Raw genomic sequence first — 22,712 nt, forward strand, 5'->3', positions numbered from 1 at the left:
CCTCAACCCTATTTTGGTGTCACAGCCAAGTGACCTAATGTGATTTTAGGGTTATAGTAAATATCCAATAGTGCGCCAGCAAGTTGACAATATCAACGATTTTTTCGCAAAAATCTTGCAATAAAATACGGTATTCATTTTAATGAATTTATATGAGTAGCCTACATCCAACAAATGGTTCAGCAATAAATTGATCACCGAAGATAATCGATAATATTATTATGAACATTCAATATTTAAACATTATCTACGAATTCAACTGTTTTTACCAACGCCATCAAAGATTCAATACTTATTTAATTTTCAAAATTGAAGTCTGGCGGAAGAAAAGCTCCCTCATTTAATCAGGTTTAAAAAGTCATTAGCCTACTTTACTCTATGTATAATTTAATAATGAAGTGAGTTATTGAGAAGTTTAATAATTATATTTTAAAACATTTTCAGTTATATGACAGTAAAACAGTAAACATCTATCAAGTACGGTACCGTAATTCTTCTAAAACTATGAACTTCGATGAAGTTCTTCAGTTTCAGAGGTGCTGAGACCTTTACTATTAATTTGGCGGAATACCTTCAACTCTCCAACAGATTTTCCAAATTTTAGGTAAACAATCGATATGAGTCGGCTTATTGATAAAGAGAAATGAGAACAGTAAAACTGAGAACTGATAGAGAACAGTAAAACCAAATTTGTTTTTAAAATTGAACATTAAAAATATAATTTTTCAAAATTTATAATACCATATAAGGTTAAAATGAAAAGTAAATTCATATTTTTATGCCAGTCTGTAGAAACGGGTCAATGAGCTGGAACAAGTCATGTCGAATAAATTTATTGACTTACATAATCTCATCATTATTGAACTCATCAAATTCATTCAGAACAGGAAAATTTATAGTGAAATATTGTTGTATCTCGACACCAACTACAAATTTAAAAATCAACCATATACCACAAAATCCATAATCATTACATTAATCAATTTCCCATTATGGCTGCTAAAGTTCATTAAAAGCTGCCCAGACAATCTACATGCAATTTATCACACATTCCAGGAACAAGAAAATTTGTTTCTATTTAAACACCAACAAATTAGATATTTAGCAATTTCGAATAAAATGATAAACATTTAATCAATTTGTGATGTAACTATTTATGAGTGCACGTCTTGACCCTGGAACATGCATACCCTTATAATCAACTAAATTTACATAGTGAATAAATTGCAACGTAGTAATAGAAAACTTATTCAAGGCAAAGGTTTCGTAAAATCTAAATCACAAGAGATAATTAATTGAAATAGTTTCCAAGAAATAAAAACATGTTTATTTTTCCCAAACATGTTGCAGTACATGGAAAATGAGAGTTCATCTGTTAGAATTTAAATCAATCGAAGATTACAATATTAATACCAATTCAATATTGGACATACCAATGATTTTAGTTGATATGAAAGTTGATTCTAATATAATTACGTAACTCGAGTAAACGAATAGGAGCAGAGAAAATAGCTAGTAAATTAAAAATATAAAAACAAAATTAGAAAATTGAACATCAATATCAGAATTTGGTGTAACCAAGATAAACCTAACTTAAACTACTGTGATTACTAGATTCCGTACAATTATAATAGATGTTAACACATTTTTCCTAGAATACACTGAAACATTTTATAATTCGGTAGCGCCAAAAGGAATGACCAATAGTAAGTGCTCAAATTTTGAAGCAATACACGGTAAGAGCTCAATAAATTTTCATACACAAGCACTTGTCAAAAGAACAATGTTTCTAGCATATGAGACAAACGAAAAATTAAAATCGTCCTGTACAATAAATTTCCATAACTTTCAAGAACAAAGCCAGAAACTCAATTAAAATGTCTATACATGATTTATTTATCAATAAATAACTCGATAATTGCAATATTTACAAATGAAATATCGCAATTTATTTATTATAAAGAATGTCTCATTAAAACGCAACACTTTCTTTCTCATAATAAAGGTTTTATCATCATCATCATTACAAAGGACTCGTATATTATTTTCAAAACTCAATGATTTTCTAGTGTTCCACAGTAAAATTTTTTTTTTCAATTTCATTCAACACGATGGTACCAATTCAAATTACAAATTCCTACTAAATTCAGATAATTCACTTAAAATTATCACACCAAGGAAGCGTTTTAAATGAGACACTCTCCAATCAATTTGAAAAACTATCCGCCACTAATTACTAATAAAAAAAACGTGTTCATATCCTCATCATCACTAGAATGTATAACAGAAATAGGCTGGGGAGAAGTATTGATTGGGGGGGGGGTAGGTAAACAGAGAGAGAGACCGATAGAAAGAAAGAAGTGTGGTGGAACAATTTATTGAGAGCATACTCGTACAGTATTGGCTTGCGTACTAATACTGGCTTGGGCGAATGTAGTAGTCCTGTTAAAATTAGTGCTCCATCGTAGTAACAATGGTGATAATTCTAGAGTATGTGTTTGGGGGGGGGGGTTAGGTTAGTGGGTGGCGCATTGGACCCGACTGCCTTGTTGTCCGCCCATCTCGTCTTCATCGTAGGCATTCCGCGAGTCGCGGCGGTGAGACTCCGCCTCAGGGTCCATGTCCTCCAGAATGCACTCCTCCGCGTTGTCCGGGATCATCTGTTCCGGTCTGCAACAATTTCATCGATTTACTTCAAAGCCGATGCAAATGTTCATAGAATACTTTATGAAACGCCTTAATGACATCACAAAAATTTGAATTTCTTCAAAGAAAAGTACAAAAACAAGACGCAATGCCAATACAAATAAAAAAAAAAAACATTGGCCCGGTTGCACAAAAGCCGGTTAAAATTTAACCGTGATTAATTTCACGAGAACCTATCAGAGGTTTTTTTTTAAAAGGCCGCTCCTTTATTGGTTCTAGAGGAATTAATCACGATTAAAATTAAACCGGCTTTTGTGCAACCGGCACAAAGTAAATAAAACATTAATTGCTTGAACTTAACATTTCAATCTTAATAAGAGAAACAGAACATATTTGAAACAAACATAATGTAACACTACTGGCATAACCAATGACTTGACCGCCTGTAGGAGTAGCAATTACGAGAAGAAAAGCAAAATTATAAGAGCTCAAGGATGTAGTTCATTCTGGAACAATAAACCTTAGCCTAATATGCACTTATTGAAAAACTGTGAATCAGATAAAAAATCCAGTCTATTGTAAATACTATATCAAATAATATTATTTATTGTGAGTTGTGAATATAACATTCGATTTATGTTGATTGTATATGGTTTCTTAATTTTTGAACACTTTTCCTTTATATACAGATTGAGTCATACCGTATGTATGATAACCCTTTAATAAATTTGAGACTGTTTTAGATATGATACTATAACTTTTAGGATAAGTTAATGTCAAATACTCTACCTTTTGACGTACAACTGAATTTCATTTGAACATTTTTATTGATGTCATCTTTTTAGTTTTGAGAAGGCCTTTAACATGACGTATCACACAATGGGTGTTTACGTTCAAAATATTCGAGTTACAACCCCTTAAGTCACCCCCTTATGAGGGATTGAAATTCAGTTGTATGTTAAAAGGTAGAGTATTTGACCAATAAGTTATCCTGAAAGTTACAGTATTATATCTACAACAGTCTCCAATTTATTGAAGGGTTCCCATACATATGACTCACTCTCTGTATATTGAAATATTTGAAGATACCGTTGACGGATGTTCATGATTTTCAGCTCACTGAAAGCTTTTATTGAGGGTACGATATCGGTTGATTTAAAATGGTCTGAATTGTCATTTTTTAGACCAGTAAATAGCGTTGTAACGTTGATCCAGTATTTGAATAAAATAGAATTGAGCTTAAGAAACCACAAATTCAACTGAGAATACCAACCAGAATTTGAAAATGAGTATTATAGAATGTTTGAGCGTAATGTTGTCGCATTGTGCTTACCTCTTGGGTAGACACTCCTCGAGGGCGGGAATGACATTGGGCGGCAGGGAGGTGGGGAACTCGACGAGGAACTGAATGATGAGACGACCCTTCTCGAAGGGGTTCTTGTACTGGGGCATACCCTCACCCATCACCGTCTTCACCTCACCGTGCTTCATCACCGTCCCCGGTAGCGAGCTAATCAGCAGATCTCTGTCATCCAGGGTTCGGATCACCTAGACAACCAACAAACATTGTAAATGCCGTATTACTATAGCTGCTTCCACACTCTTGCCAAGTGCGTACAAACGATCATATACTACTAATAACGTAACAAACAAAACAAGTTATGTTCAGTTATGAACATAACTAGTGCATGAATAGTTAATTGAACATTAACTATTATCAAACATGATTGAACTACAGCTACTAATACTATTATTGAATTATTATTTATTGAATATGAATAGTTTATTGAACATAAACTATTGTTATTTTGCATGTGTTCATTTGTATTTTTATTCATTTACTAGCTGGCCCGGCGAACTTCGTACCGCCAAATAGTTTAATCTCATGACAAACTTTAGCTAGATGCACACCTGAGGAGGCGCGATGCGGCATTTTATATAGATAATTTCCAACTGCAAAATAGATAATTTACTAAAAATCAATTAATTCTGAATGATTAAATGAATAATCAATTATTATTTTATTTATTATTAATTATATATTATTGAATTATTAAATAATCAATTAATAATAATTAATTAAAATATTATAGAAGCACATATTATTATTCGAAACAAAGCATTGTCTTTAGAGCATGCAAGTCTTTAACCTGAAGCCGCACTGCTGGATGGTTACACACAGAACAGTCATTTTGTTTTTAGTCGGGGCGTTTAGAATAAAATGCATGGGCGGTTATGGAGCAGCACACACTCTTGTTATTACCAAAAGTTCTAATGAGATTGCTCATACTTGCTCGGCGGGCTGAGTGTGAATTGTCCCAATAGAGCTCATGGGCATTATATTTTCACTGTACCGCTCACTGACTCTGATACTGACACAAAAGAATCCGCCTTAATGTTATTGCCAAGCACTAGAAATCACAGCGGAGTTTATTTATTTATTTATTCAACAATGATGAAACACATAATCATAAAATGATTGGAAATGGAAAAACAGGCTTATATAGACCTTACTATTCCATTCCCGAATTTTGATTGAAAAGTAGTCCAAAAGAGGTTATAATTCTTCATCACTTTTAAACCACTTTTTCTTCCAAAATAATCACAAAGAATTCTGAATTTAGAATGTTAATACAGGAAATAAATACAGGAATTCTGCCTTCCCGAGTCTTCCGTCTGTCAAATTTCAATGAAACTTCCTAAAATCATTGGAAATTAGTTAAGAAAGGAGAAACATATTCATGTTTGTTTCGAAAATATTGAATATTTTTGTCAATAATACTCAATTGAGGGTTTTGTTAAACGCTATGACCGTATCTGTGTTTCAAGAGAATATAATATTCTAAGTTAATTTTCAATTTTATTAATTTGGAACAGGAGTCAAAAAGTGCGTTTGCCGTTTGTGGAAGTATTGAACAAGAAACAGCTAATTAGAAGTTCAGAAGTTTGTGTTTCTTCCATGATTTCAAATTTTCTTAAATAACTCAATATTATATAGTTTCAAGTGGTAATTGAGTGAAATATTTCTAATTCATTTTCTTAAATAACTCAATATTATATAGTTTCAAGTGGTAATTGAGTGAAATATTTCTAATTCATAAATTTCAACCATCTAAATTCAAAATTTATAGTTTCAATGTTCATTTTGGACTAAAATTGTATAGAAATTTTGCACGTGGAAGACTAACCTTATCTTGGACTGTGTCACTTAAATTTGGAAGAAAAGTAGCACAAGGAATACCTTACAATTTTATCTACCAATATTATTACATCAGTTTAATTTGTATCGTAAAGAAAAAAATAATGTGAGATACAGACCAAGACTGGCAAAAAGTTTGGTAAAGGCTAAGAGAAATAACGTTAGCCTCAACGGTGAAAGAGTTACTGGCGTGGTAGGGATGAAGGGGGTGGGAGTGTCCCTCTCACTCTCACTTGCATTCACAGGATGAGTTTAGTGATACATTGTTCTCACATTCAAAATTAATATAAGTTAAAAGCGGTAAGTTGAGTAGCCTGCACACAGGGACAATGGTAGCTTCCTGTAGCTGCTCAGGGAACAAGGAATTATTGGAAAAATGTTCGGAACTGGAATGTATAAGTTATTTGTGCAACTAGTGCGCAAAGTGACAGTTTGCTGCACCGAAAGAAACGTTTACGCACGAGCCGTAGGCGAGTGCGGAATGATGGTTTCTTGAGTGCAGCAAACGAACTTTGTGCACGTATTTCACATTAAATTTTTCCTACAGATACCTTGAAAAGTGACCATTTCTGCACTGATTGCAGGCCGCAAAGAATCACTTTTCCGCACTAGTGCGCAAAGTGAGTACTTTACGTACTCCAGATTTGCAGCATGACAACGCAAAATAGTTAGTAGGTTATAAGGAGCACCAGTGCAGGAAAATCAAAATTAAGTTGGTAATACTCATAGTGAGGCCCACGTTATAATGGCAGTGGAGAACAGCGTTGCCTTGCCATTATGTGCCTTGATTATAGTCATTTCAATGCTTACATAAGATAAACCCCCTTCAAGCAGTCAGATAAATTTTCGATTGAATTACTAATCATTATAATTCAATTATTATTATTCAATTTTAAATAAATTAAGGTTTTTATTAATAATAAAATTACACAGAAAAACATTTGATGGATTTCAGGGAATTTTACCCATAATTACCCACTTTTCATATTCAATGGTAACTGTAGGAAAATGATATTTTCAATTCCACGCCCACTCAGCAGCTAGTAAAAAAAGTAGATTCGTATGGCTTTTGTAGGTGGGGAGTCCCTTGCGGGAAGGTCCCACCGGCTGAATATATAATTAAGCAGCTAGTGTAAGCTACTATTTTATAAGTTTGCAGGTTACTTTTTATGTATTCGAATAAATAATGGTATAATAACCTTTTGGAAGCCGCAGAGCGCTTCGACGAGTTCGATCTTCTCTCTGAGGATGAGGTCGTTGCCAGAGCGCTTGAAGCGAGAGTGCTCCACCTCATCGAGTACTATGATGATGTCGCCCGGCTTCAGCCCTGGCTCCTGGTCGCCCTCTCCGTTGAACATGATCTTCTGTCCGTCCACCATGCCCTGGTCCACGTGCACCTCTAGGATTTTACGCTCCCTAACAACCTGCAAAACAAACAAAACTCATAGTACATAACCTACATTTGGAATGTTGCATAAAAAAGTACAGAGCTCCTAAAGAGCTGCAAGGGCTCCCTTATTGTTGTAAATGAATTGTATAATTATACAATATGAAGTAAATAAATAGATAGTTGTCTAATTGGCCTAATAATGGTCTGATTGGTCGCTTGAATCATGGAAACCCAGTTGCTTCTACGATCTATTCAACTCACAGTTAAATCGTCAACTGATCGATAAAAGTTTGTTAACGTGCCTTCGTAAATCCATCATTGACATAATTTGTTTGAAAGATTCTTTATATGTGGCAAGTTATTTCATTATAATGAAATCAAGTATTAACTGGTCACCTATCACTGTTAACCTTTCCAATGGAATCCCAGTAGCTTATCAATTAGTTCCATTCGAATGAAAAATGTAATTTTAAAAACATTCTTAACTTGACCTTTTTAACCATTTTTTTATATTATTCATTTATTCAATCACACAGAATTACATTAAAAACTAATTTTAGTCATCATTTTAGTTCCATTTGAATAAAAGAACGGTTGCCATTTCAAACCAATCATAACCCTAATCTTTCCAGTCTACAAATAAATAATTGATTGTAGAAACTCGGCTGTATATTTTTCATTTTAATCTGACTAATTTGAGAGACAATACCATTTTTGTTCATTTATATATTACATTAGTTAACATCTGTTGGTACAACATTACTTATTTTTGAGGTATCGACAAACTGGAAAAACGAACATTTCCCAAAGGTCAATCAAATATAATTTCCATAATTCAGTGTTGGCATCTTTCAGTTTACCCCTAATAATGGCTTCAGACACTCAAAGTGCTTGCAACATTGCAAGGCACTGTTGTCGTTATTTCTTAGTCGACTGTAAAGCTTTGCTGTTACAAACAGTACTGGCATTTAACGCGAATCTCACTTAGCAGTACTAACTCTTGTCAATTGTTTTGGCGACCGTAATGAGAAATGAAGATTAAAATCAGATTCAATTTATAATTACAGTATACCCAAAAACATTTGATGAAAGTGAAAATCACTTCAGTACTATCTCTTGTCACTTCAAATGGCGACCTTAATAAGAAAATAAAATAAGGATGAAAATCCTATTCAATTTATAATTGCATCCTAAAACATTTGGTAAGAGACAGAGAATGAATCTTATATGAGTAGCTATTGGTAAATTACATTAATCTAAATAGAAATGAACTGACTTTCATTCCGTTACAGGTTTTGCATCTGTCCTTGGGGTTGATTCGTTCCTTCTGGCCCTCGCAGTCACGACATATGCACTGTGTCTGCTGCACCATGCCTGGGGCCAGTTGGTGCACCTGGATCTGAACGCCCTTGCCTTTGCACGTGGGGCAAGGCTCGATGGCGCCCTTCTTACCACCACGACCTGAAACACACAATTATACCGTCAAAATCGTACAATAGACTCACCAAAACCCAGTTCTAGGATACTTTATTGAATCTAAATAAAATCTGTAGGTTTAATAAAACACACAATAATTATACCGTCAGAAATCAAATCAGCACTAAGACCCAGTTCTAGGATACTTTATTAAATATAATAAACCATCAAATCTATATAAAATCTGTAGGTTTAATGGTCCATTTAAAAGGTTTAATAAATGTCCTATAAATCGGACTTGAATCAGACACAAGAAAAATATAAAAAGTTCTCGAATTTGGGAGAACTTCTCGTTGGGATATTCTCGTATTCAAACTTGACTGAACTTCCATCATCGTTCACAAATGGCATTTTAAAAGGAAAAGGAAGACCTAAAAATGTTCAGATCTTGATTCTATGAAAATTCGGGAGAGGAGTAGCTCAAGTTCAAACTTATTTATTCTCTCCCAATCAATTTCATAATTAACATAAATGTGAAGTGATATTTGTTAAAATATAGTAATTTAATCCAAATTATATAGTAGCCTATTCATGACATTGTTTCCAAGTAGAACTATAAGATCATTTACTCTATTAATGAGGAGGCTTTTCAGTTCTATCTGAGAGTTGGCTAGAGGCAGTCGCTAATCTTTTCTCTCTCTTATCAGCTACCGTTCAGGTTATGAATCGTTAAGTTTCGTCGGTCATCCTTCTTCGCCTGCCGGTTTTTGTAAAATTATTTATTGATTCGTAGAATCCAAATATATCGCTTACGTGATCCTATTACAGTTCATACATATCTTACGTTACCTTTTCCGAGACCTTTGTCAAATAAAAATGAGTATGTGTGCGGAGTGCAGTTTGCCGGTCGTTAGGTCGGGCAGGAACTCATCGATATTGTGCTCGGAGTGCGGTTCGATTTACCATGGAAAATGTATTCAAAGTGGGTCAGACAGACCTTTGAGTGAGGCTGAACTCGAGATCTTGGCAAAGGGTGCTTGGAAGTGTGGGGGCTGTATGGTGGGAATTCGGCTTCAACGTGGTGCTGGCCCAAATTCGACCCCTATCAAGACCCCTGGCGCGGGGTTCGTTACTCATTCCTCGGGCTCTGTGGATCCAAATAGTTTGTCCCTCAATGACTTCAAAACCGATGTCATGAGCTGTCTTAAAGAACTGCAGGAATCTCTCAATTTGTGTAATCAAAAACTCGACAACAATGCTAGTATTTTACACACGCAAGGAAACCTGATAGCAGCGCAACAAGAACTAATTAGGGCCCTGCAAAGTGAAAATGAAACTTTAAAACGAAAATTTGGTGTTCTGTCCATGCGTACGGACGATCTGGAACAATATGGGAGAAGAAATACTTTGGAACTACATGGCATTCCAGTTACGGCTGAAGAGGACGTTTCAAAAGTAGTGCTCGAAACATGCAAAGCTGTGGGTGTTGAGATAAGCGACGAGGCGATAGATACCTGCCATCGTCTTAAAAAACGCCCGGACTCACGAAACCCGCCACCAATTATAGTCAAGTTTGTACGACGCACAATCACCCACCAAATAATGCAACAAAAACGCAGCTTGAAGAAGTTATCAACAAGCCACATAGGAATGCAAGGTGAGATCCATCCAATATATATCAATTTCTCTCTGACTGCCCAACGTAGGTTTTTGTTATCCAAAGCCAGAAAATTACAGAAGGAATTTGGTTTCAAATATGTTTGGGTGGACAAAAATGGCTCTGTCAAGATAAGGATTGTTGAAAAGGGCAGAATCTACACGGTAAATTGCGAAAAAGATTTGTGCGACGTGCCAACTACAAACATCTGTTGAAATATAAAGTATAAATTAATTCTTGGTTAGACTTGATTCAATAACATTCCGTTTATTATCTCTTTTGCATTAGGGCGTTCAAAGACAATTTTATTTATAGGGCTTACCTTAGTAAGTCTAGGTTTCAAATTTTATAATATTACAGTCCTTTCTTCATTCTTATTATTTCATCATCTATTTAAGTGTTTCATAAAAACTGACCGATTACAAAAATAACTTATTCTGTTACGGTAATTAATCAACAAATGATAACAATATCAACAAAAGCACAATACTATCTATTTTCATGTAGGTACGTTGCAGTTTTAAAGCAATCAAATTTTTATTTTCTTATCTGAAATGTATCCTAATATGTTTCAATAATCAATAGTAATGAATCCATTATCTACAGTAGATCTATATTTTGTTTGAATAGATTATAAATATGCTAGGCTATATTGGAGTGTGATTAGTTTTTCTTTCTTTAAAACAGAAGTTGTTTTTTTTCTCAATGATAATATTTTGTGTTGGTCTTATCATAATATCATATTGTAACTCTTTTATGTCTATTCATCTCTATTAGTAGTCTCGAGCATATTATTGCAATAGCTCTATATTAAACATTTGGTATTGGATGGGTGTTTCAGCGTGATCATTTCCGAATATTATCAATTTTTGTTTTGCGGTATAAGAGCGTAATGTGGAGAGACACTAAATTCTTTAAGACTGCTTCTCAGTAAATGATAAACTTATCTTATCAGCTGTAGTGATTTCTACAATAAGCAGTATTTCGGGAAAGCTCATAACAATTCACCAAGCTGCTAAGCTATGTTCTGTATTATTTTATATTATTCTCTTGTTCTCTCTCAATAAGCTACTCTCTTTACGGAATTGATCCGCATCGCTCAGCTATGCCACTTTTCGCTGATAAATCTAATCTTTTGAGAGCTAAATAATTGTTATCTGCACTGCTTCCCACTGTTTGTTTTGACTTATTCCCTACCAAAAATTACAAATGGATAAAGAGTTAATGTTGTCTTTGGTTATTCACGTATATTGAAAATGACCATTGATTAAAAAGAATGTTTTTAAGTGAAAACAAATAAAACATAAAATAATTTCTATTTTTCACTCTCCATTGTACAATACCGTGATTTGATTTTGTCACCGGTAGGCTGAGGTGGCCGACTTATGATTCTTCAACCTAAATCTCAATTTTCTACAAAAATTACATTTCTATTTCTACTATTTTTCCTCTCTTCCTTTTTCCTTTTCAGTAATAGAGTACATTTCATTTCAATTTGAAAAATATTCTCATAAATGTTTTTCGCGGACGACGAATCCGATGAATTAAACCTAAATGATAGTATTACTTTTAACAATGGCCTTATGCTGGAGCAATATTTTGATGCCTGTACAATAAGTAATAAATTGTGTATTTTACAGTTGAATATACGCAGTTATAGAAGAAACTTTGATGAATTTTCAATATTATTAGATAGTTTTAAAGTTATTAAAATCAATTGTATTGTTTTGACTGAAACGTGGTTAGATGATGATGAGTCTGTGATGCGGCTCCCGGGTTATGATGTCTATCGCTCTGGAAGTAAACTCAATCAGAATGATGGTGTGGTAGTGTACATTGACAGTTCACTGTCAGTTTCCTCCTGTGAACAGCTGTGTCTGGGCGGGATCGCTAGCTGCCTGGCTCTTAACTTTACTTTTAACGGTGTGCCCTGCCACTTGTTGGCTGCCTATCGCAGTCCCAATACTGATATAAATCTTTTCACTGTCGCTCTCCGGAATTATCTCTTAAATTTGAATGATGATAGAAAAACCTTACAAATTTTTTGTGGCGATATTAATATTAATATTCTGGGTGTTGCATTGAGCTCCGTGCAGGAGGGTTACCTGGATATGATGTATGAGTTGGGTTTCATCAGCTTTATGAATCGGGTAACACGTCCTGCGGGGAGTTCATGTATCGATCACTTTTTTGTAAAAAATGATAGAAATATGGAAGTAAAATCTGCAATCATGGAAACAGCTATAACTGAACATTATCCGACATTTATTCAATTAGCTTCCGGGGTGCCTGTAGACTCGAACAATTGTCGGCCAAATATACCTACATACAGAGTGACCCAGTGGAATAATGTTGCGGCCGATCTGTTAGAAAAAGATTGGGGTGGTATCACTGCTGTTACAGACAACATTGATTACTGTGCTGATACTTTCATAAATGAAATTACATCAACAATCGAACGATTTGCTCAAATTAAATTAGTTTCAGCCAGGAATAGAAAGATTAAACCATGGATTACACAGGGGCTTATTAATTCAATAAGACATAGAGACAAATTGAGCAAAAAGGTGTTGAGGCAGCCGTTTAATGTAGGATTGAAAGAGGAGTAAAGGATTTATAGGAACGCACTCAATGTCGCTATAAAGAATGCTAAAATACATTATTATAAGGATAAGGTGGATAGTGTAGGGGGTGATTCTAGAAAATTTTGGTCTATAGTTAATGAGCTGGCTTGTAGACCAGGTTCAGCTGAGCGATTCCCCTTGGCGCAGTTTCATCAGGGGGGCGCACCTTCTGATTTAGAAATAAAAGAAATAGGTAACTCCTTTAATAATTTTTTTTCAAATGTAGGTGCTGAATTGGCTGATGCGATTCCTGAAAGGGGCCCTGAAGTGGTAAATGATGATGATTACATTGTTAATTCCACTTTCAGGCTGCAACCAATTGACGGCCAGGACATCCGGGAGATCTTGAAGGGGATGCGTGGTGGCTCTGCTCCAGGGCTTGATAACATTGATTCAAAATTCATAAAAGAACACATTGACGTGGTGATTGAGCCTCTTCTTCACATTATTAATGTCAGTATCCGAACAGGCCAGTTTCCAAATGCTTTCAAAATGGCAAAAGTCATTCCTATTTTTAAATCTGGTACTAAAAATCTTATAAGTAATTACAGACCTATTTCTATGCTGAGCATATTTTCAAAGATCCTCGAAAAAGCAGTGAAAAACCAATTACAGAATTATCTAGAAACAAATAACATCATAGCAAATAATCAATATGGCTTTAGAATTGATAAAAATACATCACATGCTCTGTTTCATATAACAAAAGAGATCACGCAGAGGGTGGAAGATCGGAAACATGTTTTAATCACGTTTCTAGATCTTGCAAAAGCATTTGAGAAAAATGGAGCTCTATGGAATCAGAGATGGTTCATTGAGGTGGTTTGAGAGTTACTTCCAGAGCAGGAAACAGTCAGTTTATATAAATGGAATTGGTAGTGACTCTATGCCCGTTGATTATGGAGTTATACAAGGAAGCACACTAGGTCCTATACTATTCCTAATTTATATTAATAATATAAGTAGATTGCAGTTGAATGGCAAACTGTTCCTGTTTGCCGACGATACTGCATTGGTTTCCTGTGGACGTACTTGGCGGGACGCTTTCAGTGAGGCCTCAAAAGACCTTTTACATGTGAAGAAGTGGCTCGATCAAAATAAACTCACACTCAATGTTGTTAAAACCAAATATTTGCCAATATATTTTATGAAAAATAGTATGCCAGTTCAAGAATGTCTCAAGCTTCACTCATGTAATGACCACCTGTCACTTACTTGTAATTGTGAGACGCTTGAACAGGTGGAAAAATACAAATATCTTGGAGTCTTCATAGATTGCAGGCTTTGTTGGACTCCTCATATGGAATACCTCAAATGTCGCATTCGTAGACTAATATATGCCTTTCGACAGTTGAGGGAGGTTCTTTCAGTCAATCAATTGAGAAGGACATACTTCGCCTATGTTCAATCAATTATAAATTATGGAATCCTGGCCTGGGGTGGAGCATCCTCGTTCACTTTGAGAGCTGTGGGAATTGCACAGCGAGCAATCATAAAGACTTGCTTGAACCAGGATAGTCGCTATCCGACAGAACTGGCCTATCAAGAATTTCAGGTCCTTGATGTGCGACAGCTATATATAAAATCACTTTTAATTTTCATCCGAAGTAATAAAAATGCAATATTTAATCCTCTTATCCATCCCTATCAAACACGAAATATGAATATATTTGGAATTCTACAACCCAGATTAGTTAGCAATTGCAATAGATTTAATAGTCATTACATATGCCACATTCTTTATAGAAATATACCCGCCTACATAAAGCAAATAGAACCCCTTAGCCTTAACATATACAAACGATTTTTAAATATGTGGTTATTTGAAACCGGCAGGGATGTCGCTGATCAGCTCATCTACTCCTCTTACCGATTTTGATACTATGTATATATTTTTCTTGTATTCATCATCATATTTATGAATTAGATAAAAATCTTATGTATCATCATCATATATATTAAAGTATATATATCATCAATATATTGCTCATAATTTATCATTGTTCAAGTTCTAAATTTTATCTTGTGTGCCATGTTAAAGCTATATACCATAATAGTTATATTGTACTACTTCAATTCAAAACATATACTTTCTCCACTACATTTAACCAACTTTTATTTTTCAAATTATACTGTATTGTAAATATTTATAATTTTCTTTTTAGTATCAATTGTTTTTCATTAGAACTCTTTCCCCACACACAGACTTGTCTATGTGGGGAAAATTCACAGGTATTTATATTATTTATACATGTGTACTGTATTTGTAACGATTTCTGTGAATAAACTCAATTTGAATTTGAGGTAGGTCTAACAATTTTTAGAATATCTAGGAGAAAATACGCCTAAAAAAACTGAATGTTGTTTAGGAGACTCGCTTTGTAGCGAGCCTATAGCAGAGCCAGGTCACATTAAAATATATGCTGGCTATAATTCTAGTTTATGATAATCTACCATTCGAACTATTCAATGAATTTCATATAGTTCGAATTCAACGATATGAACATGAAATGCAATGTGATGAACATTTTGGCCGAGTGTAGTGGTCTACTTTTCAACTCGACTGTATTTGCTTTGGCCTCATTGTCTGTAAATATTAAACTCATTTTCGACCGAATGCATGAGATAGAGTTCATGAGATTTGACACGAATGTGTAAGGTTTTTTGAAATTTTGCATTTTAAGGTTTGTTATGGTATAAATGTGGATAGCCCGCATAATTGTAAGCTAGTGACACATCACTTTGTTTGCCCCAATCCTCTCCTCTCAACACTTTTGCATTGCAAGAAGCGTTCCAGCTGTTTCGAATGTCACAGCAAGCACATCTAATCAGTCACCGTCTCGCTCGCCGATAGGCACTCATTTTGTGGCACCGCAATTAATCTTTCCGTGAGTTTTTCTCTATGAATCACAGTTCGTTTCTCCCAAGTATATTAATTTAGGTCCTTCATTTCGTCAAATACTCAATTTAGCTACCAATCCCATACAAGGTTAGTGTATGAAATTTCTTGCATACTTCAATATTAATATAATACAGTGTATGAAATGTGATATTACCTTCACACTTTTCGCAGATGACCCTTTTCTCAAGTGCAAGCTTGCGCACGGCACCCTTGTAGAGGTCCTCCAGTGTGACAGTCATGTGATGCAGCACATCCTTGCCCCGCCTCTCCCGCTGCCTGCCCCCACCGCGCCCTCCGTACGGCGAAAAGAACATGTCGAAGATGTCCATCGGGTTCGACGAGAAGCCGCCCTGTCCTCCCGCCCCCTCCTTCAGTGCCTGCTCGCCCCCCTTGTCGTAGATGGCCCGCTTGTCAGGGTTCGAGAGCACCTCGTACGCCTGCGAGATCTGCTTGAACTGCAAACAAATCACAACATTCATTAGATTACCCACAATTTAATACAGTATTTTCCAGTTATCAGTAATGATTTAGTGAAATATTTTTATATAAGGTTTTCAACTTATCTAAATTCCTAGTTTATAAATATTTTGGACTTAAAATTGGACAAAACTTATGAAGTGTGAACATATTCTATTTTTGGACAATTTCTATTTGGGAAAGAAACAGTTTTGGGCTTTAAGCCTGTTTCTTCTTTCCTAATCATTCATAGTTGAGAATGATATTGTTTTTATTAATGTATAAATAAATTTATGAATCCGTGTAAACAGACATACAATACTTTTTTTGAATTTAATCCTAATTAAATAAACAAAACGATCAACTACACCTTACTAGAGAATATAGAGATATGAATGGATGAATGAATGAATAGAACTGAATGAATCAAGTCATTAAAGTCAAATAAATCTACATCCAATTAAATTATGAGGTATTTGCTTCAAGGTTAGGGTTAGGGTTAGGACTCATGAATGAATATACTATTCAAGTTTTATTGCTGTGCTGTTTTATTATCATAGCATAGTTGTCTACATTATTAGATTGTGTTAGCACAAGACTAAAATTCTATCAAACACAAGACATTATTGAATAGTGTATGTATTTTTATATCGTTTTATATGACAATAATTATTGATTATTTAGGGTCAAATTACATTCAATAATCAGTGGGCCGCCAGAGAGCAACCATTGGTGGTCGAATGTAATGCCGCATCTACATGTTGGTCCAGTCGCTGGCCCAATGTGACCAGTGCCCAATGAAGGACAGTGGTAGCCTGACAAATCACCCACCTACACACTCACTGGCACTAGTCAACATTGGGCCAACAAGTAGATGCGGCACAAAGCACGCTGGGAAAACAGTGAGACATCAGGAGTTGCTTCCGGACTGGCTATCCGAGTGGAACACCAGCCGGATCGTCAAAATCTGGACGCCACAATCTAGCGACGTGGCGACCATAGTGTAATGAGTGTAAGTACGATTGCCCCCCGACTTAATCAAAACCACAGGTTAACGAGACTGGCAGCTGAATGAAATCAGAATCTTAAGTTTGAAATGTACCAAGTCAATCATGATAAATTCAGGTTCAATTGAAGTTATTGCAGGAATCACAATAATAATATGAACATTGATCAAACTACCCAGATGATATTTATGGAATCTGCACAAAGTGCAATAATGAGATGAGAATTGATTCGATTATATAGGAAAATTCTTAAAAAAGTTACCTATTAAAAGATAATTTTATTACTAAAGTTACCTATTAAAAGCTACTATTAAGTTTTTAATAGTATAATATAACCATAGAGAAGCAATAGCGTAAGTAGACATACCATGGTAAAGGGAATTTATGTCGCAACTTTTACTGTTATCTCAAGCCGATTACTGTCGATTATTGTCAATTTTTACTGTTTTGTTGGGGTGAGAGTGTATGAACGGCACAATTTGAAGACTACCAGTGTCACACAGCTGCATGGGAAAGAACTACGTGAACTATCGGCTAGGGATAACAGTAAAAGTTACGACATAAACGCCCTATATCATGGAATATCTACTTATGCTATCGTTTCTCTATGATACAACGTAGTAAGAATAGATCAAACATTGATAAAGAAATCACTGATTGAGCACAATATTTTCTCATGACAAAAGCATTGACAAAAAGCTCTACAAGAATTATTGATTTCTTGAATTCCTCAGTAAGATATAAATGATTTTGTTAAGGAGAGAAAAAATAAATGATGAGAATAACGTGATAGAAAGAGAAAACTACTTACACGGTCGCCTTCATTGGCATTCTTATCTGGATGATATTTCAGAGCCAATTTCCTGTAAGCTTTCTTCAGTTCATCCCCCGTGCAATTGGGTTTCACTCCCAGAATGTCGTAAAAGGTAGTTTCTTTCACCATAATTCTTTCTTCAATTAAATATCACAGACAAACTGAAAACAAATACAGACATTGGTGATTAAATAATGTTAGAGTTTAGAGTAAACTACATTCTTGACAACAGGCCAAAATTAATTTCGCCTTTCAAACAAATGCTTGTTAGATAGTATAGATTATCTAACTTGTAATTATAGTAAATCTGTTCCACAAGAATCAAGTTTAATGTCACCTTCCTTTCATTTATTTGTTTAAATTGATAATCAAGATTCATTTCCAATTGAATGTTGAACACTTCAACTTGAATTCAATTTCAAGCTGGTCAGGAAATCAAAATCTGAAAATTTTCAAGTTAATCGGAAATAATTTGAATTAAATTTACTTATTCATAGTTTCGATTAACAAATTCACCGAACTTCAGTCTAATTTAATTTCAAGAATCTATTATTATTCAATTCATACTGATTGGTTGAGTTTACTATGATGGTATTATTATTATTAGTTAACTATTAGATTAGATTATATTGATGTTATTAATTTATAAATTTATTTATTATTATAATTATTTTTTATTCTAATTACAAGCTGAATGTGAGTAGGAACAGGCAATAGCCCAATCCCTGTTTGAAAGAAGAAGAGAAGTTAACTATGCATTTAGTAATTTAAATTATTACAATAGATTCAAATGATTACCTTTCAACTTACTGTTCTTGTAAGTAGACTGATATCAAAATGTAGTAATAATAAGAATTATGTTTAGGAAATACTACAAGAAAAAAATTTAGGAAATACTACAAGAAAAAAATTTAATAAAAAAATAATACTAACCAATAATGCTTACAAAGTACTTTTCAGATTTCAAGAAATAAAATGTCAGAGCAACAAGATAAATAAACTATGTATCATATTTAAACCATCAGTCAAATACAATTGATTAATCCAATAAAAGGAAATCAGGAAGCTGCTGAGCTCCCACACAAGTCCGAGCATCTTATTTAAATGAGCTCGATAGATCTTACTAGAAACTAGAGCAATTAATTACTACACGATCAAGTTGTAACTAATAAAGCTTGCCAAGTTTCTATTCAATAATTACTGGCAATAAACATCAGTGTCATCGGTAAACAGCATATGAGATGCGTGGGCTTTGATTACCTGATTTTGGATGAGAAAACTGATAAAAGTAGAAGCATTCATTTATATTATGATTATCTGTAGGTGTGTCATACTATCTACTAAAACATATATAGAATTCAATAAAATCAAGAAATCCGAATTTCAATTGAGTCCTTTTATTTACTAAAACATTTTTATCTAGTCTAGGAAAATACTAAGTTATTGTTCAAGTAGTGAACTTGTTTTAACATCTGGTCCTATCGGTTTCTTTTTTCCATCCTTCCCTTATTATTCTTCCCCCATCCCATCCTTTCATATATCTACCATCTATTTACTTTTCCTGATACCTTTTTCACCTTCTCAAGGATTGAAGGTTTTCCTAGTACATGGATATCCATAGTTGGAGAAACCCTTCAATCTTCCATCCTTTCTTTTGCACCACTTTCTTTTTATTTTGTTTTAATGTGTATTGTTGTTTGCATGTATTGTTTCTGTTAATCTCTGTGTTAAACTTGTATGTGTGTGTAAAAATTAATTGAATTGAATAACATATACAATAGTACGGTACATTATAGAACCGTAGCAAATTTAGCCAATGGTTTATGCAATAAAATAAATATAATTATTGGAAAAACACAGTTTTATTTTTAAATATTATTAAGGTATTATAGATATTCTGTATACAATCGCAGAAAAAGTACTGTATAATAATGTACATGTGCCTAGATTGGAGATTGTACTCTTTTTTTTCAAGAGATTTTATTACGTAATAATATTACTAGCCTATACCTACCAAATATTGCAGATGTAGGCTACCGGTAATTTTAGTTTCAGGAGATTAAAAATGTGTATGCAGAATTCTTCACATAAGCTTCTATTGGTACACATTTTTTACTATTCATAATAGAAATAATATGGCTAATAGCTGACTATTATAATAGGCCTATAACGTCGTATAACGCAAACAAATCTTGGTTAGCCTTAATTTTTTTTAAAAAGAAATCGTCTTTGAGAAAAGTAAGTTTATTTGAATAATGAGCATATCAATTGCATTGGTTGTTGACCACAAAATCCAGTGAGAGGCATAGAGGAAACTTCACCACAATATCAAATGATAAGTGAGTTGCCGGTTTCAAAGTTAATTATACATTTAATAGTTTGGCTAAACAATAATTTTCAGATATAAAAGCAGAGAGTTTGTTCACAGTTATTTTTGGGGTGTTTCAAGTACGTACGCCTACTAATATGAATACCAAGGCCCAAATTATATTTTATATATTGTCATATATAGGCGGCAAAAACGCGCGGAATTGTTTCCGTTTACAAAATGCATTCCACCTTCATGCATCCCGTGGAAGAGCAGAAAAAATCCATGTGTTTAGTTTAAACATTTCCTAATTATTTGTGGAGGATAAAGCTGCGTTTACACCAAAGTTATTAACAAGATGTTAATAGATTCTATTAGATTGAGCATAACTTATCAAACACAAAATGATGAACATATGTGTTTGTCAAGTTCCATTCAATCTAATAGAATCTATATGGATTAAGTTATTAACATTTTGTTAATAACTTTGGTGTAAACGCAGCTTTACTATGTAAATGTAGAAGATAATTACAAAACAATTAATTTATATCTATTCAATGTGTACCTACTGTATTGTTTTTGTATGCCAAAATATTGCATGTTTCAGATTATATTTTTTCAAGTTTGAAACCTTAAAAATATAAGGATAAACATTGTTCTTACTGAAGACTAGTAAATTTAATCGTTTATTTTTAGCTGTCACTCAAGGAGGGAGTAGTGGGTATAAAATATAACATAAAATAACACATAAGATAATAAAAACAACACATAAAATATAGGTATCTATCCAAGCTAATATTTGGGTGCAGAGCAAACTATCTCAAGTCAACTTCAATGATGTTTTAATAGACTAAATTGTCAAAATTTTTAATAAAATTAAGCCACCAAATTAATATGTTTAATTTTCATTGACAAATTAATAGCCTATTTGTTTAATAACGTCTAGTGTTTTTGAAAATTTTTGTAGCAATATAAATTAAAAATTACTAAAAGTTTGACAAGTGAGCCTACCTATAAGTGTAACTGCTAGACTTAAGGGTGCTAACATGATAAATAATAATATTATTGTAGCAAGAGGGAGGCAGTTCGGGACAAGCTCAATAAGTAAGAAACATAATATTTAGTTATCTACACTGTTTTATTGTATTATATCATAAAATGGTAATAATTTAATGTTTAATGCATTGATGAGACAAATGGTGCAAGTTAGAAATAATGCTTAAATGAAAATAATTTTTAGGCTAAATAATAACTCCTAAATTAAAAAATCCAATAAATTATCAATCAAATCAGATTATTAAATTGTAAGTCATATTATTTTGATAAAAGCCATTTAATAGTAACTATTTGATTCAGAAAGTTTTAAAAGCAATACTTCTGAGAATAGAAAGTGGGGTTTCAAGTCAATTTTCCGTAGTGGTACACCAAAGGTTCACTTTCATGATGGAGCCTTACGGTCTTGTTACATAAAATTTATACAAATACTGAATTAACCATGACAAAAATTATGAAAATATTACATCATAACATTCAGTATAAGTAAAAGAAATGATGCTTAAAGCTATGCACATCTACGCAATGAAAAATACTTGCCTACCATCGTACAGAACAATGAAACGGCACTAATTTTCATGTTACGGGAAGCTTGTTTGGAACTAAAAAGCACGCGTAAACTGACAGAAAGTCTCACTTACCTTTAGCAAAAATTAAATGAAAATATCTCACAAAAAGTTTCCGGTATAATGCAGCTTTTAAAGGAACAAATAATTCTCAATATTTTCTAAAATAGTAGAAGAAATTTCTAAAATCGACCTTACTGCGGAAGTTTCTAGAATTATTAGGAGAGAGAAACGTTTATTGACCAATCATATGAGATCAGTTTCTGACGTCAGTGAGTAGAGGAAATCATAAAGGCATGGTAACATTTGAACAGCTGTATCACCACGTGAGGATTAAAAATAATTTCTGAATTACATGATATATTGGGATGAATAAATTCTAAATCAAGTAAAAATTGATGAATAAAAATGCTTTTTACATGAAAAAACTAAATCAAATTTGAAACGTGCTATGAATAGGAACTTTTTTCATTGGGCTCTGTCTGTATACAGCAAAAGTGAATTGATAATTTCCTCACGTGGATGATGATCGTTCATCAATCTTTCTGAAAGCATACCCACATGCAGACCTACGGGTGACAACTTTGTTATTTTTTTATAGTACAAATAGCATATATCATTAAAATAATATTGGAAGAGAAAAAGCAGGCGATCCCTGAATTATTTCTCTGCCA

At 33.7% G+C, this 22,712-nt stretch overlaps 1 protein-coding gene across 1 annotated transcript; it reads right to left on the reverse strand.

The window, feature by feature from the left end:
- Nucleotides 1-817: 817 nt before the first annotated feature.
- Nucleotides 818-22,312, reverse strand: LOC111050645 (dnaJ homolog subfamily A member 1). Its single transcript, XM_022336997.2, has 7 exons — nucleotides 22,114-22,312; nucleotides 18,109-18,272; nucleotides 15,989-16,289; nucleotides 8,512-8,696; nucleotides 7,045-7,269; nucleotides 3,980-4,194; nucleotides 818-2,670 (listed from the first exon to the last, which is right to left on the reverse strand). Exons 2-7 carry the CDS (start codon nucleotides 18,238-18,240, stop codon nucleotides 2,517-2,519), a joined length of 1,212 nt encoding a protein of 403 aa, XP_022192689.2. The 5' UTR covers nucleotides 18,241-18,272; nucleotides 22,114-22,312; the 3' UTR covers nucleotides 818-2,516.
- Between the last annotated feature and the right edge of the window lie 400 nt (nucleotides 22,313-22,712).

Source organism: Nilaparvata lugens, chromosome 8 (genome assembly GCF_014356525.2).
Source record: "Nilaparvata lugens isolate BPH chromosome 8, ASM1435652v1, whole genome shotgun sequence".
Taxonomy (NCBI): Eukaryota; Metazoa; Arthropoda; class Insecta; order Hemiptera; family Delphacidae; genus Nilaparvata; species Nilaparvata lugens.

Bases quoted from the DNA above. Each gene is read 5' to 3' on its own strand.
- LOC111050645 (XM_022336997.2), bottom strand. From the start codon at position 18,240: ATGGTGAAAGAAACTACCTTTTACGACATTCTGGGAGTGAAACCCAAT. The intron at 8,697-15,988 runs GTAATATCACAT...TGTGTGTTTCAG, and splicing joins CATCTGCGAAAAGTGTGAAG to GTCGTGGTGGTAAGAAGGGC. The intron at 4,195-7,044 runs GTTATTATACCA...TTGGTTGTCTAG, and splicing joins CGCTCTGCGGCTTCCAAAAG to GTGATCCGAACCCTGGATGA.